This window comes from Neomonachus schauinslandi, chromosome 2 (genome assembly GCF_002201575.2).
Source record: "Neomonachus schauinslandi chromosome 2, ASM220157v2, whole genome shotgun sequence".
NCBI classification, from domain to species: Eukaryota; Metazoa; Chordata; class Mammalia; order Carnivora; family Phocidae; genus Neomonachus; species Neomonachus schauinslandi.
In genome coordinates, this window is record NC_058404.1 from 159,983,700 (window position 1) to 160,004,793 (window position 21,094).

General features: G+C 36.2%; 1 protein-coding gene across 2 annotated transcripts in view; it reads left to right on the plus strand.

The window, feature by feature from the left end:
* The first annotated feature begins 18,095 nt into the window (after positions 1-18,095).
* CLOCK (clock circadian regulator) overlaps positions 18,096-21,094 on the plus strand; it is a 68,015-nt gene continuing 65,016 nt past the window's right edge. For both annotated transcript variants that reach the window (XM_044912719.1, XM_021701558.1), the window contains exons 1-2: positions 18,096-18,142; positions 20,744-20,803. In XM_044912719.1, the coding sequence (XP_044768654.1) occupies positions 18,096-18,142; positions 20,744-20,803 (107 nt within the window). The remainder of the gene's footprint in view (positions 18,143-20,743; positions 20,804-21,094) is intronic.

Consider the following 21,094-nt stretch of genomic DNA (forward strand, 5'->3'; position numbering starts at 1 on the left):
TGAAAGCCTAAGGTGGAGGGTTCGGGGGTGGGGGGGTTGGATTTTAACATTTTTCTGAATAACTTCTAAATATCCTTATGTGGTAAAGATACTAACCCTTTGTCATGCTGCAAATGTTTAAGCCGTTTGTTTTTTCCCAAGGGGGAGTTGCCATTTGTGTTTATTTTGTTAATAAAAATAGGTATCCCTATTCTTTATATCTTTTATTCTTCACAAGAACCCTCTTAGCTAAGAATTCTGAGGCTTAGGGTGGTTTAGTTATTTTCCAGAGATTTCCATCCATGCCTTTCTAAATTCCGTAGATCTTAAGTTTTATACTGACTCCTCCAGCATGCTGTTTATTAGCTGCTGTAATTCTGACTGGGTAGCACTATCCCAAAGTACTTAAAACTAACTAGGACACAGGGATCTGGCTTCTGAATTTTGTTTCATGCACATTTTAGGAACTCAGTCCTGTTGCTCTGGTGCTTTTGACTCAGACCACTTATTTTTGATTCCTTCAATTTCCCAGAGTATTGTTTTGTTATCAAAAATCGCCTTTTCTCAAAAATACATCTTTTGCTATTAAAAAATATCCTTTTTTGTTGCTGTTATTTTGCATATACAATTATATTCTTTATTCAAAAAAATTTAGAATGGGGCACCTGGGTGGCTCAGTTGGTTGGGTGACTGCCTTTGGTTCACATCATGATCCTAGAGTCCTGGGATTGAGTCCCACATTGGGCTCCCTGCTCAGTGGGAAGTTGGCTTCTCCCTCTGACCCTACTCCCTCTCATGCCCTCTCTCTGTCATTCCCTCTCTGTCAAATAAATAAATAAAATCTTTAAAAAAATAAAAAAATTTAGAATGGTCATTGGGTGGGTCAGAAGCAAACTTGACTGTAAAGTTTTGCACTAATTTTGTGGCAAGGTTGAATTGGTCTCATTTAATTCAGTTATTCACCAGTGCCAGTTGAGAAATAGGATTTGTCGAATACTCTGACAGGTCCTAGTAATAGATAAATAAGTAAATTATTACTCCTGATTTGAAGAAACTCGTGATTTAGAAGAATATTGTCAATGAGAATGTTATAGTGATATTCCACTTCTACAATGAAAAATAGTAAGAACACAGTAATTCCTAATTCTCCTTGTCAGTGAAAGAACATTGATAACTGACAGGTTCCTGAAGTTTACAGCACCAAAAAATTTGAGTAAAATTCACCCTCATTTTCCTTCTTGAAGGTGAAAATGAAAACTAAAGTATGCACGTGTGTGTGCAAACACACACACACACACACACACAGAAAGTAGGGAGACAGTGGGAGAAACCAAATATGAACCAGCTATATGTGAATAGTTGACTCTTTAATAAATATTATGTAAAGATGATTATCAGTCACTATTGAGTCGTGACCATTTTTATATTAGCTGAGGCAGAGACTTCCGTGAAAGTAATTCATATATGTTCATTGGCATTCTTAAAGCAAGCATTTGAACTATTGAGAACTAATTCACAGGAAAACTATTAAATAGTAAATACTGTGGCAGCCTCTGTACAGTTGGTGTTATAATGCTTTAGATAATGTCATTAATTTGTACCATGGTCTATTACAGGAAAAAGCCTAAGAAATTCCTTGTTGTTAACTAGTTACTTAAATTTATTTAGTACCTATAATCTCTAACATAGAGCTTGAACTTCTCTTGATTCTTAAATACTTACTGACTTAAAATGAGTAATTGACAGCCTTAATCTATTGTACCTTTATTTTTCTGTAATTTTTTTACTGTAATAAAAATTGAAAAAAATTGAGTCTGTCATAAATTTTTTTTTTTTACTTTAAAGTTCCTAGGTAAAAATACACTTGGTGATTTAAACATTAAAATTATTTTATTAAAGTGACACTAACTTTTAGGGTTTAAAAAGATTATACGGAAAAAAGAAAACAAATAACAAAGTCACCACTTTGTCCTAACAAGTAAAAAGGTGAATGGTCAGAAAAAATCAATTCTTAGATGCATAAAAAAGGCGGGGGGCACAGGGAAAATTTGATCACAGGGCAATCTCCCTAAGATTAGAGAGTCAGGTAAATACAGGAAGTCACAGCTTCTTAGAACAGAGACTAAGGAGCTGGAACCACCTCAGAAACCAGTGCAGAACCAGAACTGTAATTGACAAGTTGCTGGAGGCTCACTATATATGACTTTGATGATTGAAAACTCCAAAGGGACCCAATCATTGGGGGCCTCAACAATATTGTGAGATTTACCTCTAAGAGCTCAACCAGGTTCCCACAGTGAATATCAGAAATATCTCCTCTTGCTTCCAGCAGGGGTAAGGGAAAAAGAACCATTTTGAAATACACCAGAGTGCTGTGTTCTTAACAAGACCCACTCTCAGGGGAAACTAGTTAACGGGAGTCTAACTCATCTGGAAGAAGGGAAATACCAAATGCCTACCTACTCTAACCATGTTTAAGGAGGGAGAAAAAAACCTGAGAAACATTGATGAACTTCACAGTCCAGATGCACAGGCTTACTGAAAGATTGAGACCTAATCATGGGACTATAGAATGCTTCCCCTCTCGCCTCCACACCCCACCACCACATTACTAATGGCCTGTTTATTGCAGTTCCTTTTACCTAGTGCATCATGTCCAGCAATCAAGAAAAAATTACGAGGCATACCAAAAGACAACACAATTTGAGGGGAAAGAGCAAATATCAGAACCAGACATGGCACAAGGATGTTGGAGCTATCAGATCAGGAATTTAAAGTTAAACTATTTAATGTGCTCAGGGATCTAATGGATAAAATAGACAATGTGCAAGAACAGGCGGGCAGTGTAAGTGGAGAGATGGAAATCCTAAAAAGGTAGATAAGGAGTTAAACACTGTACCAGAAATTAAGAATACCTTTGATGGGCTTATTAGTAGACCGGACACGTGAGTAAAGAACCTCTGAGCTAGAGGATATCGTCGTAGAATCCTTGAAAATGAAAAACAAAGAGGACAAAGACCGAAAAGAACGGAATATCCAGGGACTGTGGGACAACTATGAAAGTTGTAACATGTGTGTAATGGGAATACCAGGAGAAAGGGGAAACTTTTGAAATAATAATGACTGAGAATTTCCCCAAGTTAATGTCAGACCCCAAATCACAGATCCAGTTCAGAGACCACCAAGAAGGATAAGTACCCCCCCAAAACAACACCTAGGCGTATCATTTTCAAACTATAGAAAATCAGGTAGGAAGAAAAAAAATCCTGAAAGATGCTAGAGGAAGAAAACACCTTACCTATAGAAGAACAAAGAATTACATTTGACTTCCCCTCAGAAACTGTGCAAGTAAGAAGAAAGTAGAGTGAAATATTTAAAGTATTGAGAGAAAAACTCACCAACCTAGAATTCTTTTTCCTGTGAAATTACTCTTGAAAAATGAAGAAGAAATAAAGACTTTCTCAAACAAATTGAGGGAATTTGTTGGTAGTAGACCTGCCTTGCAGGAAATATTAAAAGAAGTTCTTTAGAGAGAAGGAAAATGGAATAGGTTGGAAACTTGGAAGTTTGTAAAATAAGATAGAGCATTGAAGAAGGAGTAAGTAAAGGTAAAATAATAACAATAAACTTCTATTTTTATTCTTAATTGACCTCACATAACAGTTTGTTCATAGTAATAGCAATAATGAATTTGTATATACTTGTGTATGTGTATATATATATATACACACACACACACACATACGTACATGCTTATGTATAAGTGAAATGAATGACAATACAAGGGATAGGAGAGAGGAATTAGGATTATTTGGTTATTATAAGGTATACTACTTGTCAAGTGGTATAGTTTATTTGAAAGTGAACTTGGATTAGTTGTAAATGTATATTATAGGGGCGCCTAGTCATGAGTTTGAGCCCCATGTTGAGGGTAGAGGTTACTTAAAAAATATATCTATATATAAAAGAAAAAAAACTTCAAAAATGATATTGTAAACTCTAGGGTAACCACCTAAAAAAGTGAAAACCACTAAACCACTAAAAAAAGGTAAAGAAAAAGAAACGTAACCAATATGCTAAGGAAGGAGAGAATAGGAATCCTGTAAACTGCTCAGAAAATCATATAAGATGCTGAAAACGGCAAAAGACAGAGTGGAAGACAAAAATGGGAACAAAGAACAAGGGCAACAAGTAGAAGCAGTAATCAATATGGTAGCTATTAGTCCAACTATATCAATAATCACTTTGAGTATCAGCCTAATGTACCAATTCAATGACAGATTGTCAGAGTGGATTAAGAAACAAGATCCAACTATATGTTGTCTACAAGAAACCCACTGTAAATATAAAGACATATATAGATTAAATGGATGGGGAGAAAAGACCATATATGAAATCTGCTCTCTTAAAATTTTAAGTGTGTATAGTGCTGTTAACTCTTTGTACATTGTTGTATAGCAGATCTCTGAAACTTTTTCATCTTGCATGACTATGAAGCTCTGTATCCATTGAACAGCAGTTCCTGATTTCCCCCTCCCCCAAGCCCCTGACAACCACCATTCTACTTTCTGCTTCTATCAGTTTCACTACTTTAGACACCTCATGTTAAGTGGAATCATGCATTATTTGTTCTAATGTGACTGGCTTATTTCACTTAGCATAAAGTCCTCAAGATTCATCCATGTTGTTAAGTATGAAAGGATTTCCTTCTTTTTCAGAACTAAATAATATTCCATTGTATGTATATACCATTCCTTTATCCATTTATTTGTCCAAGGACTGGTTAGGTTGTTTCCACCTCTTGGCTATTGTGAATATGCTGCAGTGAACATATAGGAGTACAGTGATCTCTTTGAGATCCTGTTCTCATTCCTTTTGCATAAGTACCCAGAAGTGGAATTCCTGGATTATATGATAGTTGTATTTTTAGTTTTTTGAGAATTTTCTTTGCTGTTTTCCATAGTGGTGGCACTATTTTACATTCCTACCCACCATGAACAAAGTACCAATTTTTCTACATCCTTGCCAAACTTATTTATTTCTGTTTTCTATATTTTTGTTGTTTTTATAATGGCCATTTTAACAGGGATGCTATGATATCTCATTGTGGTTTTGATTTGCATTTCTCTTATGATTAAGGATTTTGAGCATCTTTTCATATATCTGTTGGCCATTTGTATGTCTTAGGAGAAATGTTTAAGTCATTTGCCTTTTTTTAAAAAATTGGGTTATTTATGGGTTTTGTTGTTGTTTTGCTAAGTTGTAGGGGTTTCTTATATATTTTGGATATTAATCCCTAATCAGATATACATGGTTATCAGATACTTTCTCCCATTCCATAGATTACCTTTTCACTCTTGTTTCTTCTGCTGCGCGTAAGTTGTTTAACTTGAAGGAGTCCCACTTGTCAGTTTTTGCTTTTGTTTCCTTTCCTTTTGGTGTCATATCCAAGATATGATTTCCAAATCCTGTGTCCTGAAAATTTCCCTTTTGTTTTCCTCTAGGAGTTTTATAGTTTCAAGTCTTACATTTAAGTCTTTAATCCATATTGATTTGGTTTTTGTGTATGGTGTAAGGTAGGGTCCATCCAGTTTCAGTCTTTTTTTGCATGTGGATATACTGTTTTCCCAGCACTGTTTGTTAAAGATATTATGCTTTCTGATTATGGAGTCTTGGCACACTTGTTGAAGATCATTTGACCATATATGCCTAGGTTTATTTCTGGGCTCTCTTTTCTTTACTCTTGGTCAATGTGTTCGTTTTTATGCCACTTCATACCATTTGATTACTGTAGCTTTGTAATACGTTTACAGGTTAGGAAGTGTGAGGCCTTCAGCTTTGTTCTTTTTTCTCAATATTGTTTTTGACTAGTTGAGATCCTTTGTTGTTCCATATGAATTTTAGGATTTTTTTTTCAGTTTCTGCAAAGAATGCCATTGGGATTTTGATAGAGATTACATTGAATCTGTAGATGACATTGGGTAATATGGACAATTTTAATGATACTAAATCTTCTATAAACATCCTTTGTATGTCCACTGTAAACTTCCCTCCATTTATTTGTGTCTTATTTCTTTTTTTTTTTTTTAAAGATTTTATTTATTTATTTGACACAGAGAGAGAGAGAGCACAAGCAGGCAGAGGCAGAGGGAGAAGCAGGCTCACCGCAGAGCAAGGGGAGCCTGAGGTGGGACTCGATCCCAGGACCCTGGGATCATGACCTGAGCCGAAGGCAGTCGCCCAACCAACTGAGCCACCCAGGCGCCCCTTGTGTCTTATTTCTTATTTCAGAAAACTATTTTATAGTTTTCAGTGTACAAGTCTTTTGCCTTTTTCGTTAGGTTTGTTACTAATTATTTTATTCTTTTTGATGCTATTGTAAATGACATTTTTTTTAAATTTCCTTTTCAGATTGTTTATTGTTAGTGTATATAGAAGTGCACCTGATTTTTGTGTGTTGATCTTGTGTTTTGCAACTTTGACATTTGTTAGTTCTAATGGTTTTTTTTGTGGAATCTTTAAGGTTTTCTGCATATAAGATCATGTCATCTGTGAACAGGGATAATTTTACTTCTTACTTTCTGATTTGTGTAAGCCTTTTTTTTCTTACCTAATTACTCTAGCTAGAATTTCCAGTACAGTGTTGAATACAAGTGGTAAGAGTGGGCATCCTTGCCTTGTTCCTCATCTTAGAGGGAAAGCTTTCAGTTTTTCACTGTTGATCATGATGTTAGCTTGGGGCTTTTCATATATGGCCTTTGTTATCTTGAGAAATTTTATTTGTTCCAGTTTATTGTGTGCTTTTTATCATGAAAGGGTGTTGAATTATGTCAAATGCTTGTTCTGCATTGACAAATTCATGTGATTTTTATGCTTTGTTTTGTTGATTTGCTGTATCATATTGATTGATTATTGTATGTTGAAACATGCTTGTACCCCAGGGATAAATCCCACTTGGTCGTGGTGTATTACCCTTTTAATATGCTCTTGGGTTTGGTTTGTTAGTTTGTTAGTATATTGTTGAGGATTTTTGCGTCTATATTCATTAGGGATATTGACCTGTAGTTTTCTTTACTTGCAGAGTCTCTCTGGCTTTGGTATCAAGGTGATGTTGGCTTCATAAAATGAGTTTGGATGTGTTCCCTCTTCAATTTTTTCTAAGAGTTTGGGAAAGATTGATGTTAATTAATTCTTCTTTACATGTTTGGTAGAATTTTCCATTGAATCTGTTTGGTCCTGGGCTTTTCTTTGTTGAGAGGTTTTTGATTACTCAGTATCCTTACTAGTCATACAGGTGTGTGCAGATTTTCTACTTCTTTATGACTCAGTCTTGGTAGGTTGTGTATTTCTAAGAATTTATTTCTTCTAGGCTATCTAATTTGTTGGTGTCTAATTGTTCATAGTAAGTAGTCTCTTATGAATCTTTGTATTTCTGTGGTGTCAGTTGTAGTACTGCATCTTTCACTTTTTTTTTTAAGATTTTTTTATTTGTCAGAGAGAGAGAGAGGGAGAGCACAAGCAGGGGGAGCAGCAGGCAGAGGGAGAAGCAGGCTCCCCGCTGAGCAAAGAGCCTGACATGGGACTTGATCCCAGGACCCTGGGATCATGACCCCAGCCGAAGGCAGGCACTTAACCTCCTGAGCCACCCAGGCGTCCCTGCATCTTTCACTTCTTTTTTTTTTTTTAAAGATTTTATTTATTTATTCATGAGAGAGAGAGAGGCAGAGGGAGGAGCAGGCTCCCAAGGAGCAGGGAGCCCGATGCGGGACTCGATCCCAGGACCCTGAGATCATGACCTGAGCCGAAGGCAGACGCTTAACCATCTGAGCCACCCAGGCGCCCAACATCTTTTACTTCTGATTTGAGTTTTCTCTCCTGTTTTTCTTAGTCTAGTTAAAGGTTTCTCAATTTTGTTGATCTTTTCTAAAAACTCCTTTTTTAATTTTTTTCCTATTGTTAATCCTCTGTTTTGTTTACATCTGCTACTTTAGTCTTTATTATTTCCTTCCTTCTGCTAACTTTGGGCTTGTTTGCTCTTTCTCTGGTTCCTTGAGGTGTAAAGTTAGGGTTCATTTTTGAGATTTCTTCTTTTTTTTTTTTTTTTAGAACTGGATTCTGTTTTATTTATGAGATTTATTTATTTATTTTTAATTGAGAGTGGGGCTGGGGGAAGGGGCAGAGGGGTTAGAGAGAATCTCAAGCAGACTCCGTGCTGAGCATGGAGCCCAATGCTGGGCTTGATTTCATGACCCTGAGATCATAACCTGAACTGAAACCAAGAGTTGGATGCTTAACTGACTGTGCCACCCAGGTGCCCCCAAGATATTTTTTCTTTTTTAATGTAGTATTTACCACTATAAACTTCCCTGTTAGTACTGTTTTTGCTGCATCCCATAAGTTTTGATGTGTTATGTTTTTGTTTGTCTCCAAGTTTCTAATTTCCCTTTTGATTTCTTCTTTGATCCACTGCTTAAGGGTGTGTGTTGTTTAATTTTCATGCATTTGTGAATTTTTCAGTTCTCCTTGTTATCGATTGCTAGTTTCATTCCATTGTTGGCAGAAAAGATAGTTGGTATGATTTCAGTCTTCTTAAATTTGTTAAGACTTATTTTGTGACCTAAAATGTGGTATGTCCTGGAGAATGTTCCATGTGCAGTTAAGAAGAATGTGTATTCTGCTGCTGTTGGGTGGAATGTTCTGTATATGTCTATCAAGTTGATTTGGTCTGTAATGTTATTCAAGTTGCCTGTTTCCTTATTGATACTCTGTCTAGATATTTTATCCTTTTTGATACTGGGGTATTGAAATCTCTATTATTATTGTGTTGCTATCTGTTTCACTCTTCAGTTCCATCAGTATTTGTTTCAAATATTTGGATGTTCTCATGTTGGGTGTATATATCATTCTTACATCTTCCTGATGAATTGACCCTTTTATCATTATATAATGTCCTTTTTTTGCCTCTTGTCAGTTTTTGACTTAAAGTTTATTTTGTTGGATAGAAGTATGGCCACTCCTGCTCTCTTTTGGTTACATTTGCATAGAATATCTTTTCACTTTTACTTTCATCCTCTGTATGTCTTTAAATCTAGAGTTGACTCTGTTGTAGACAGGAAATAGTTGGATCTTACTTTTTCTGATCCATTTAGCTACTCTTTTGATTGCTGACTTTAGTCCTTTTATATTTAAAGTAATTACTGATAGGGAAGACTTACTGTGTCCATTTTGTTATTTGTTTTTGACTGTCTTGTAGTTTTTTGTCACTTTGTTCCTCCTATTGTCTTTGTTTGTTTTTCTTGTTTTTGTTCTTGGGTTTTTTGGGGTTTTTTTTGTGTGCGTGTGACATGCTTTGATTCCTCTCTCATTTCCTTTTGTGTATCCTCCATAGATGTTTTCTTTGTGCTTAACCATAGGTCTTACATAAAACATCTTATGGTTTTGACAATCTATATTAAATTGATGGTGCTTCATAACTCTCTTACATGTCTCTCCCTTTCACACTTTGTTATCGACATCACAAATTACATCTTTTTATTGTGTATCTTATTAATGTATTTTTGTAGTTATATTTATACCTTTGTGTTTTAACTTCTATAGTAGAATTAATTGTTTTCATTCTTTAAGTTTTTGTGTCTCAGAAACAATTTGTAGAGTTTAACGTTTGTTATGTACACTTTGTGACTAAGTTCTAAATTTTGTTTAAAAATTACTTTAAAACTTTTTCATGATAAACTTTTATATAAGTTAAGTAAATCTAATAAATTTTTTTGTTGTTTAAACAGAATTCTGAGAGTGATGGTCAGCCATATAGAAGAATACATTGAATCTATAGTTTTCTGAAGAATCAGTTCAAAAGATCCAAAAAATACAAAAGGTAATGAAAAGGTATCTTAGAGTGTATTTCCAGCAAAATATATAAATGAATCCATAAACTTATTTTGACATACTAATTTGAGGAATGTTTTATTTTAAAAATTTTCCTGTTGTATTAATTTATTCCAAATACTTGATGCTACTTTAGATACTGAGAATACAGTGGTGAACAAGACAGAAGTTGTCCCTGCTCTCATTAGGATTGCATTCTAAAGGGAGGGAGGACAAATAATAAACCAATGAAACATTTGTTGTTCAATGCAGAGAATTAAAATGGATAATGTGATAGAGACTGGTGACTGCCTTCATTATTGAAAGAAATATGAAATATTTGAAAGCTCTCATTGAAGAAGAATATTTCAGTTAAGATCTGAATGGCAAGAATGTGCCAGCCCTATGAAGATCTGAGAGAGGAGATTAACAGGCAATAAACAAAAATGACCATGGAATACTTGAGGAACAGAAAGAGAAAATGTGACTGGAGTATAATAGATGAGGGGAAGAGTATATGGAATTTAGGTTGGAGAAGAAAACTGGGAGAGAAGCAAATTCTGTAAATTAGCAGAATTAAAGAATGCTCTGAAAGAGAGTACTCTGTAAGAGTGCTTTCTCTGTAAGAAAGTCAAGTGTTCTCTTTTGCTGTATAATATTTTAGACACCTGTAGAATCTGTAGAAATATCAAAGGTAGTTGGATATAAGACTCTGAGGTTGAGAATTTGGTCTAGGGGTGTGGATTTGGGATTTATTGGTATAGGGAGATACTTAGAGGAGTATGTCTGGATGAAATTATCTAGGAAGTGTACATAGATTAAGAAGGATTTAGCCTTAGGACATGCCAGTATTAATCAGAGGAGAAGGAACAGCCAATGAGATGTGTAAAAAATCAGGATAATGTTCTGTCACAGAAGGTAAAAAAAGAAAAGTAATTAATGCAGAGGTGATCAGTTACATCATATGTTACCAAGAGGTAAAATAGAGAGTGAAGGAGCCATTAGATTTGGTAACATGAATGTCTTTTATAACTCTAAAAAGAGTGAACAATCTCAGTGGGAGTGTGTGAGGGTGAAAGCCTGATTAAAATTGATGAAGAGAAAAATGGGGAATTTCCAGTTAAAGATGGCAAAAAATACAATTCTATTTCTTCTTGAAACTCCATTAAAGCTAAAGTAGAAGGATTTTTTTTTTTTTTTAACAAAAGACATAACTTCACAAGAACAAAGAGAAGAGAAGAAACAATTACAACAAAATTTTGGAAGCTGAAAAGCAAAAGGAAGTGTGATGTCTATCTTATGGATCTTAGAATCCTGAGCCAGCTGTGAGAATGATGAGAAACAAACTTTTTTGGCACTATAGAACCTCTAAAATGTCAGGAATTGAGAGCACACTTTACTTCTGCAAAGGAGTAAGAGTGGGACTAATCATAGATCCTTTTCTTGACCTTGGAATGCCAGGCAACTACCCCATCCCTATCTTAGCAGAAGGCTAAAGATTTATTCTCTACCAAGGATAAAATAGAGATGCACCAAATGTGGTTGAGAATGGGAGTACCATATTGAAAATAGGGGGATTAAGAACCGAGGCTACCATTTTTTTATAATTTTCAGTCAGTAGTTTAGAAGATTCTTTTCTGGAAATTGTAACCAGCCTAAGAGAAAAGGGCTGAAGATACAGACTTAAAGAATTTCCCCAAAGAAATATTCTAACCACCATGGTATCCCTGCAATAAAGTTCATAGTCAGCAAGCCCTATCACACAGAGCTTCAGTGATCTTTTTAGACCCCACCCTTAAATGAGCTGGTAACCAGAGATCACTAAACATTTTAGGAAAACCTCTTATGTGAGAGCCAAATACCATGCCAAAGGAAAATACCAGGTTAGGGGAAATGGTGACCAGGCAGGCAGGTAAAAATTAAAACACAAAACTATTCTTTAATAGTTTCAGAGAGGTAAGAGGAGATGCTAAATCCATGAAACATGAAAGAAAAACAATTAAATTAGAAATGAAAAACTCAGTGGAAGAGTGGAAAAGTAAAACTGAGATTTTGATCACTGGTTGCTGGTTATAGAGAGCATCCAGTCCCAACAGGAATAGGTCAGAAGCTACCAAGATAAATAGCTATGAGATTAAATTGGTAGAATGTGTGTGTTTGAAGATATTAAGAGGAAATTTAGACAGGGAAGAGTTTGGGGCTGAATTGGTGATAAGTCTATAGAAAAGTCAATAATAAAACAATGATCAACTCTAGGGAAAATTATTTAGAAAGGGGAGGCAATTGTATGCTGTATGACTCAGCTGTGAATTGCATTTAGAGAGTCACTGTAATGTTAACTCTGAATATAACCACCTAGCCAAAATTATGATACTGGCAATTTGGGCAAGTATGCATGTATATGAGGTAAGGATGGGGGAGTCAAAGAGAACTAAATTCTTATTTTTCTTAGTGCAGTTCAGTAGATTATGCCTGAAATATAAGACTCTTTTGAGAGCAAAAGGAGACATTTTAATAATTACATTGGGACAACTTGAATAAATTAGGACTGTTAGGCACCCTACCTAAAACGGAGGAATCAAGAAGTAACAAAATAAAGGATATTGGAGCATTGACTGCCAGAAGAAACAGTTCAGGAGGTGAAAGTGGTGGAAAGTGGGAAATGGGGATCAGAGGACAGAGGACTTCTGATTTTTTAATAAGTCTTGTAAAACTCTGTGGACACTTTAGACTTTGAACATGTATACATTGGTGAAAATAAACACTAAATTTTAAAGGAAGGGAGAGAATGGAATTAAAGATGTTGAAACAGCAACTGTACTCTGCCATGCAGTTTTCCTGTGAGAAGGAGCAGAAAAGGAGAGGTAGTACCTGAAGGGGGTTGGTGGGTCAAGGGTTGTTTTGTTTTGTTTTTTAAGGTAAAATACTAAGATGTTGATCAGAAAAATCCAGTTATCAAGAGAGGAATTCGTGATGTAGGTAGGAATGGAAAGCCTTGAGAGGTGACAGCAGATGGGATTCAGAGGACTAGTATCATGTCATTAGATACTGCACAGTTTATTTTTAATATAGAATGTGTTGTTTTATATATAAGGGTTCTTTTCCAAAGATGGATTTCCAGGCACTGAGATTTTCTGTTAATTATGTTTAATGTTGCATACTGAATTAAAAACATATCTGCTTCTGTATTTGGCGAAGTTTGAATGTTTTATAAAGTTTCTTAGTTATTAATATCTGCCCATTTCATAAATATTTTTAAAATATATATATATTTTAAAGATTTTATTTATCAGAGAGAGAGCAAGAGAGCACGAGCAGGGGGAGCAGCAGACAGAGGGAGTAGCGGGCTCCCCGGTGAGCAGGGAGCCCCATGCAGGACTCCTGGGATCATGACCTGAGTGAAGGCAGACGCTTAGCTGACTGAGCCACCCAGGGGTCCCTCATAAATATTTTTTAAAGCTTGTTTTTAAAATGATATTTATAAAAGACTTCTGCCATTCTTGCCCTTTACATCATAAAATAGTAATATCACTGGAAAGCTGGGAAGTCATCACTGAGTGACTTAGAGCTCAAGTTGCTTATGTAAAGGAGTGGTTGATTCCTAGCTGAAACTTGATCCTTGGTAATTTAATTTGTGAACTTTGGATTCTAGTAACTGCAACTGATCCTTTCAAAGACATTATTGTATACCATGCTGGCCTAGTAATGTCAGTATTTAAGAAAGAAGATTTTTAAAGAATTTATTTATTAGAGAGGGAGGGAGAGAGCATGTGCATAAGCAGGGGGAGGGGCAGAGGGACAAGCAGACTCCGTGCTGAGCATGGAGCCCTATGTGGGACTCCATCCCACGACCCCGAGATCATGACCTGAGCCCCCAAGAAAAAAGACATTATTATTTAATTTTTTTTTTTAAAGATTTTATTTATTTATTTGAGAGAGAGAATGAGAGCACAAGAGGGAAGAGGGTCAGAGGGAGAAGCAGACCCCCCGCTGAGCAGGGAGCCCGATGCGGGACTCGATCCCGGGACTCCAGGATCATGACCTGAGCCGAAGGCAGTCGCTTAACCAACTGAGCCACCCAGGCGCCCGACATTATTATTTAATTTAATAATAAAATTTGACCTGTATTGGATTATATACTTGAAATTCCATGCTGTGTACAGGGACATCACTTATTTTTTTAAAACTGAATGCTTAGAATCCATAGCATGGGAAATGTGACTCTGGATAGTTTTTTTTTGGTACTGAAAATGTGAGGCCTAGGGTAGTTCCAAAACAAGACCTTTTGGCTGTTCCCCCATTACCATTGTGTTTTGAGAAAATTAATTTGGCACCATTTAAAGAAGTGAAGAGGAAACTCCTTACAGTTGGCTCTAGAGTACTTAGTTGGGTCTATTTCACTTCTTCCCTTCCCTTTCCCGTAAATATACCGTCAGTTGGCTAGAAAGGAGAAAAAAAGATCTTCGACTAGACTGTTAGAGAAACATATAGTCTTAAGTTGTTCAGTTAGCAGCGCAGTAAATGTTTGGAAAGCATATTGTTAACAACATTAGTAAAATAGCCTAATAAAGCATTGGCCTGTATCTTCTAAACCATTTTGGGTTCAGTTAGGATGGCCCTTCCTACAGTCTAAACCCTAATTCTTGGGATCTTTTTTTTTTTTTTTCTCCTAGTTTGTCCTATATTCTACCTTTTGATAATTAAAGAAGCATATATTTGGTGCCACATAAGGCTCAGATCTGGCCTTTTTACTTTAAAGTGAAACTTTACTTTGCTGTTACCTTTGCACTGTTCTTTTTGTTCTGTAACAGAACCAGCCTCTTTTATTACTGTGATGATAGGCATGTCTCTTAGACCAGATTGTTGTGCTTAGGTCATCTTTAAAGTCTCTTCTAACTCTCAAATTGTGTAATTCCATGTTCCATCTGCTGATGTTGACCCAGACACTTAAAACCGGTATCTTAGGGGCGCCTGGGTGGCTCAGCCGTTAAGCGTCTGCTTTCGGCTCAGGTCATGATCCCAGAGTCCTGGGATTGAGCCCCGCATCGGGCTCCCTGCTTAGTGGGAAGCCTGCTTCTCCCTCTCCCACTCCCCCTGCTTGTGTTTCCTCTCTCGCTGTGTCTCTGTCAAATAAATAATATCTTTAAAAAACCAAAAAAAACCCCCCAAAACCGGTATCTTATCTAGTGTTAGTTCTTTTTATTTTTACCTCTGACTTCCCACTTATTTTCTTTTAAGAGCTCTTAGCCCTTTGCGTTCTTACTTCTGTAGCCATAACCACATGGGCTCTACAGTATCATTGAGCAAGGACCATTCGCTCGCTCCATCGTGCCTGTACATTTGAAAATAGTGAATATCTCATGCCTCAAAATTGTTAGGGTTTTTATTAGCATTAAGGTGATTGTTCAATATTTAATTCGCGACTGTAGGATATAAGTATCTTGTGTGAATAAAACCTGCCTTACATTTTAGAAAAGCTATAGAATATAAGATGACAAATTTTAGGCTTATGATTCCGTTTTTAAAGTACTAAGTCTTAATTCCTTCAGTGTGGATATGAGACTCCTTATAAAAAAAGCTCTTCCCTCCCTCCTTTTCTTTGCTTTTCTCTTTTCTTTTCAAGTAATCTCTACACCCAGGTGGGGCTTGAACCCACAACCCCTAGACCGAGTTGCATGCTGTACTGCCTGAGCCAGCCAGGCACATCCCAGTAAGGCTCTTTTCTACTTGTCTTGCCTTCACCCTTCTATCCACTCTTATTCTCATTTTATGCTCTAGTAATTAAAGTTTAACTTGTAACACGACTAGATTTTTCTCTAAAGAAAATGCTAAACCTCTTAAGTTTCTCAAATAGGATGCTCCCTTGTCTCATAAAGGCCTGTGCCTTTACAAATTGCCATTCTTGTGGCTTCGCATCCTTTCAGATACTACCTTTTCTTGTCCTCTAGTCTATTTTTCTCATACTCAAATGGTCATACAAATCACATGGGGACTTTGTTAAAATGTAGATTCTGATTCAGTAGGACTGTCTTTTAACAAGGCCTCAGATGATGCCAGTGCTGATGGTCTTTGCACCAATTTAAAAAAAAAAATTTTATTGTTATGTTAATCACCATACATTACATCATTAGTTTTAGATGTAGTGTTCCATGATTCATTGTTTGTGCATAACACCCAGTGCTCCATGCAGAACGTGCCCTCTTTAATACCCACCACCAAGCTAACCCATCCTTCCACCCCCCTCCCCTCTAGAACCCTCAGTTTGTTTTTCAGAGTCCATCGTATCTCATGGTTTGTCTCCCCCTCCGATTTCTCCCCCTTCATTCTTCCCCTCCTGCTATCTTCTTTTTTTTTTTTTCTTAACATATATCACATTATTTGTTTGAGAGGTACAGATCTGAGATTCAACAGTCTTGCACAATTCACAGTGCTTACCAGAGCACATACCCTCCCCAGTGTCTATCACCCAGTCACCCCATCCCTCCCACCCCACCCCCCACTCCAGCAACCCTCAGTTTGTTTCCTGAGATTAAGAATTCCTCATAGTGAGGTCATATGATACATGTCTTTCTCTGTTTGACTTATTTCGCTCAGCATAATACCCTCCAGTTCCATCCACATCGTTGCAAATGGCAAGATCTCATTCCTTTTGATGGCTGCATCATATTCCATTGTATATATATACCACATCTTCTTTATCCATTCACCTGTTGATGGACATCTTGGCTCTTTCCACAGTTTGGCTATTGTGGACATTGCTGCTATAAACATCGGGGTACACGTACCCCTTCGGATCCCTACATTTGTATCTTTGGGGTAAATACCCAGTAGTTTGCACCATATTTTTAGTAACAATCTAGACTACCTGTCAAACTCATTGTCATCAAGAATATTTCCTTTGACTCCTCTCTATATACTTTATATCCTCTATATACTCTATATCCTCTCTTTTATTATTATTATTTAGGTATCTGTCTCCCTATTCAATTGCAGATTTTTAGGGACTGTGTCTTTTATCCTTGTATCCCTAAAGTTTAGCCTACTATTTAATAGAAAATAGGCTTTCAACAAATGTTTGTTGTTGATTACATTTTTTAAATTAAAGAATAGTTGACATACAGTGTTATATTAGTTTCAGGTATAAACAGTGACTGAGCAATTCTGTACATTACACATGCTCACCATGATAAGTGTAGTTACCATCTGTCACCATACAGTGTTATTACAGTATTATTGACTATATTCCCTGTGCTGTACTTTTTTTTTTTTTTTAAGATTTTATTTATTTATTTGACAGGGAGAGACATGGTGAGAGAAGAAACACAAGTAGGGGGAGTGGGAGAGAGAGAAGCAGGCTTCCTACTGAGCAGGGAGCCCGATGCGGGGCTCAATCCCAGGATCCTGGGATCATGACCTGAGCCGAAGGCAGACACTTAACGACTGAGCCACCCAGGCGCCCCTGTGCTGTACTTTTTATTCCCATGACTTATTTTGTAACTGGCAGTTTGTACACATTACTTCCCTTCACCTAGCTCACTCATCCTCCCACTTCCCTCCCTTCTGGCAACTACCAGTTTATTCTTTGTATTTATGAGTCTGTTTTGTTTTGTGTTTTAGATTTCGCATATAAATGTAATCATACGGAATTTGTCTTTGTCTGACTTATTTCACCCAGCATGATACCCTCTAGGTTCATCCATGTTGTCAAGATTGGCAAGATTTCATTCTTTTTTATGGCTGAGTAATATTTCACTGTACACACACACACACACACACACACACACACACACACACACACTCACACCACATCTTTATCCATTTATCTGTATCGATAGGCCCCTAGGTTGTTTCTCTATCTTGGCTGTTGTAAATACTGATGCATGAACATAGGGGTGTACATACCTTTTTGAATTATAACCTATTCACAGTTACATGCTCTAATTAATATATATGCTAAATATTAAGAGTAGCCTTTTTTATTACTTTATAATAGAAAATGAATCCTCAATTTTTTCCCCCCGTGTTCCTTTTTTAGAAGGAAGCCTCACATGTGCCCCAGCTATTTGCTTGAAAATAATGTTTCAGCCCTGGGTACAAACCAAAACATTTGAATTCTCTATGATAACCTACAGTGTTCCTCAACATTACTATGTTTGCAGAAGTAAATTTTTTGAAAACTAATGACTGTTTATTTTTCCTTCCACCCAAGGAGAAGTACAAATGTCTACCACAAGACGAAAACGTATTATGTTATGTTGTTTACCGTAAGCTGTAGTAAAATGAGCTCGATTGTTGACAGGTATGTTTTTAAAGACGCTTTATTTTGAATCCTATAAAGCTATTTTAAAATTGATTATTAGAGTAATGGTCTGTATCAAACTGATAAAAGGAGTTTCATGTTTAAACATAATTCCTATTACATTCAATTTCCATATTGAGCAAACAGTGTAATAGTAAGACATATTGATATTATCTATAGCCAAAGTCAGCAGCATATGGTTTGTGTCCTAAACAGATCTTGAACTGTAATTTTGAGTATTTGGTCAGAGCTCCTCTGAAAGAAATTGTGGCAGTGGCAAATGTTTCCTTGGCATCTTATGGAATCTTCTATCTCCTTATGTCTTGTTTTTTTCTCCTTATCTATTGGTGCTAACTCCATCCCTTTAAGCATTTAGCATTTGTGATTGATAAGTGGTAACTATAATTAGGATTTTATTAGTTAAGATTATAGTCTTTATTTTTTTATTTATTTATTTTTTAAAAGATTTTATTTATTTATTTGACAGAGAGAGAGAGACAGCGAGAGAGGGAACACAAGCAGGGGGAGTAGGAGAGGGAGAAGCAGGCCTCCTGTGGGGCAGGGAGCCCGATGCGGGGCTCGATCCCAGGACCCTGGGATCATGACCTGAGCCGAAGGCAGACGCTTAACGACTGAGCCACCCAGGCCCCCCTATTAAGATTATAGTCTTTAAATCATACTCTTACGAGGAGGATAAACCTTGTTTCTTTGATTTTAAGACTTTTTTGTTTGTTTGTTTACATTTTAACACCTCTGACACTGAGCTTCATCTTACAGTTGCCTTATCGTAGTTTAATTGGTAGCATTTTTTTTTCCGTCTTGGTGGCATATAAAATACTCATAAGTCTTTATAAAGATCAATGGTGTTTTTAATTTGATGAAATACAGTAACATATTTTAAGCTCTTACTCTTTGACAGCTCTTTGTTGTCAAGTACTTTTTATATGTTACTTCATTTAATCTCATAATAATCCATGAGATTTTACAGCTGAGGAAATGATAGGTCAGGGAGGTTGAATAACTTGTTTAAGGGCACATAATTAAGTGTTGAGCTGGAATTATGACCTGTGTTGGTCTGTCTGACACTGAAGTTCCTTTATTTTTATTGTAGTGTACTGTGTGATTCTTCCATAGGGGATTCTTTAAGAGTTTTGTAGCTAGAGTTGTATACAGAAGTGACCTTTGACGTCTGGGGCCAGCCTATCTCCCTTTCCTGTGAGATAAACAGTGAAGATATATACTCTACCAGAACTTAAGACCTAAGGGGCAAGGAGTTTCCTTAGAGAGGCCTGCCTGCTGCACTGCCATAGATTGGGGCTATGCCATATTTTCAGGTGGGCTCTATGTATAGTTGTCTCCTCAGAAAGGGTGTTCCTTCAGTGCTCCTAAGAGATTAAATATGTGGTATTATGCTTCTCGATGATTGCCAATTCCCATTCTAGACAATATGGTATCTAGAGATAACGTCTGTGTTCAGACAGAAGCAGTGACTCTTAATATGAGTTCATTATCTCTGGGAATATCATGAAAGTTATGGACTCTCTCCTCAATAACATGCATATACATACAAAAGTTTTCATAAATTGCAGAGCACACATGGAACCCTGAAAGTCCAGACATGGAGCTCTATAATACAAGATTTGCAGATGTTCTCAGCAGTTGGTCCAGCAGGCACTATATATGCCTTTATAGGCCACAGAAAGGTGTGGTTAAAGTAGTGAATAGTGAATTTATGAATTCATATGAAATTATTTAATATTGCTACTTAGGTTAAGGAGTTAGCCACCAGTGCTCTTGATTTCATTTGTTAGAATGCTATTCCCCCAGATCTTCCCATAACCAACCCCTCTTGTCACTTAGATCTCAGTTTAAATGTCCGCACCTCAGCAGGTCCTTCCCTAACCACTCGGATTAAAGTAACATCGCAGTAAATAAAAAATCACCCCTTTTTAAAAAATATAAAACTTTCCATCATGTATTCCCTTCTTGATTTTTTTCGTTCTACTAGAAAATAAGCTGTAGGAGAGCAGGGATTTCTGTGTTTGATTAACTGCTTTAATGCTCTGTAATCTTGTCCAGAACAGAGCCTGGCACATGAGTATTAATAAATATTTGTCAAATGAATTAGTAATGAATGAAATGTGTTAATATAAGTTAAATGCTAGATACTGTGCTGTTTATGAATGATTTCTGGTTTTATAACATGAATGTCTCAAATAAATTTTTTAAGCTGTGCTCTTATATGACAAATACACTGACTTTCTGTAGGTTTCATTGATTACTAACAGTTTGAAACAAGGTATTAACCTCTGATTAAACTAAATTCTGGTTTAGTAGGTCATATATATAGTACATAAGTAGTTTTAAAATTCACATTTGTGATAAACTTTTAAAAAAATGTAATTAAACATGGATAAACTTTAATTTTCTAATACTTGTTAGAAAACAGGTTAGCAGTTAATTGAGTTTGAATTTGTACAGTCCTTTAACTCTACAAAAAATCCTAGGATATAACTGATTTGATTCACATGTCATTTTGGAATTGCTGTTGCTTAATGAGTTTGCTCTTATTTTCTCTATCCACTTTCTTTTTTCTTTTAGAGAAGATGGTAGTATTTTTGATGGGTTGGTGGAAGAAGATGACAAGGACAAAGCAAAAAGGTAGTTCAACTTGAGATGTAAAATAGTAAATAAATGAATAAATAAGTAAATGTAAAAGTAAATAAATCATAAATCAGTGATTTCCAAAAGCTGTCTGTCTTAAGAACTTAGATGTATTAGCAAGGTGGAAAAGCTTAGATTATCAGTATGCAGTTTATAATTTAAATAAAAGTATCCTGTAAAAGTGCTCATCTCATCACATATTATGAGTATATAATATCTGTAAGACATCACTAAGGATGTTAACTTTCATCACTCGGCTAAGGTAGGGTTTGCCAGATTCACCACTTT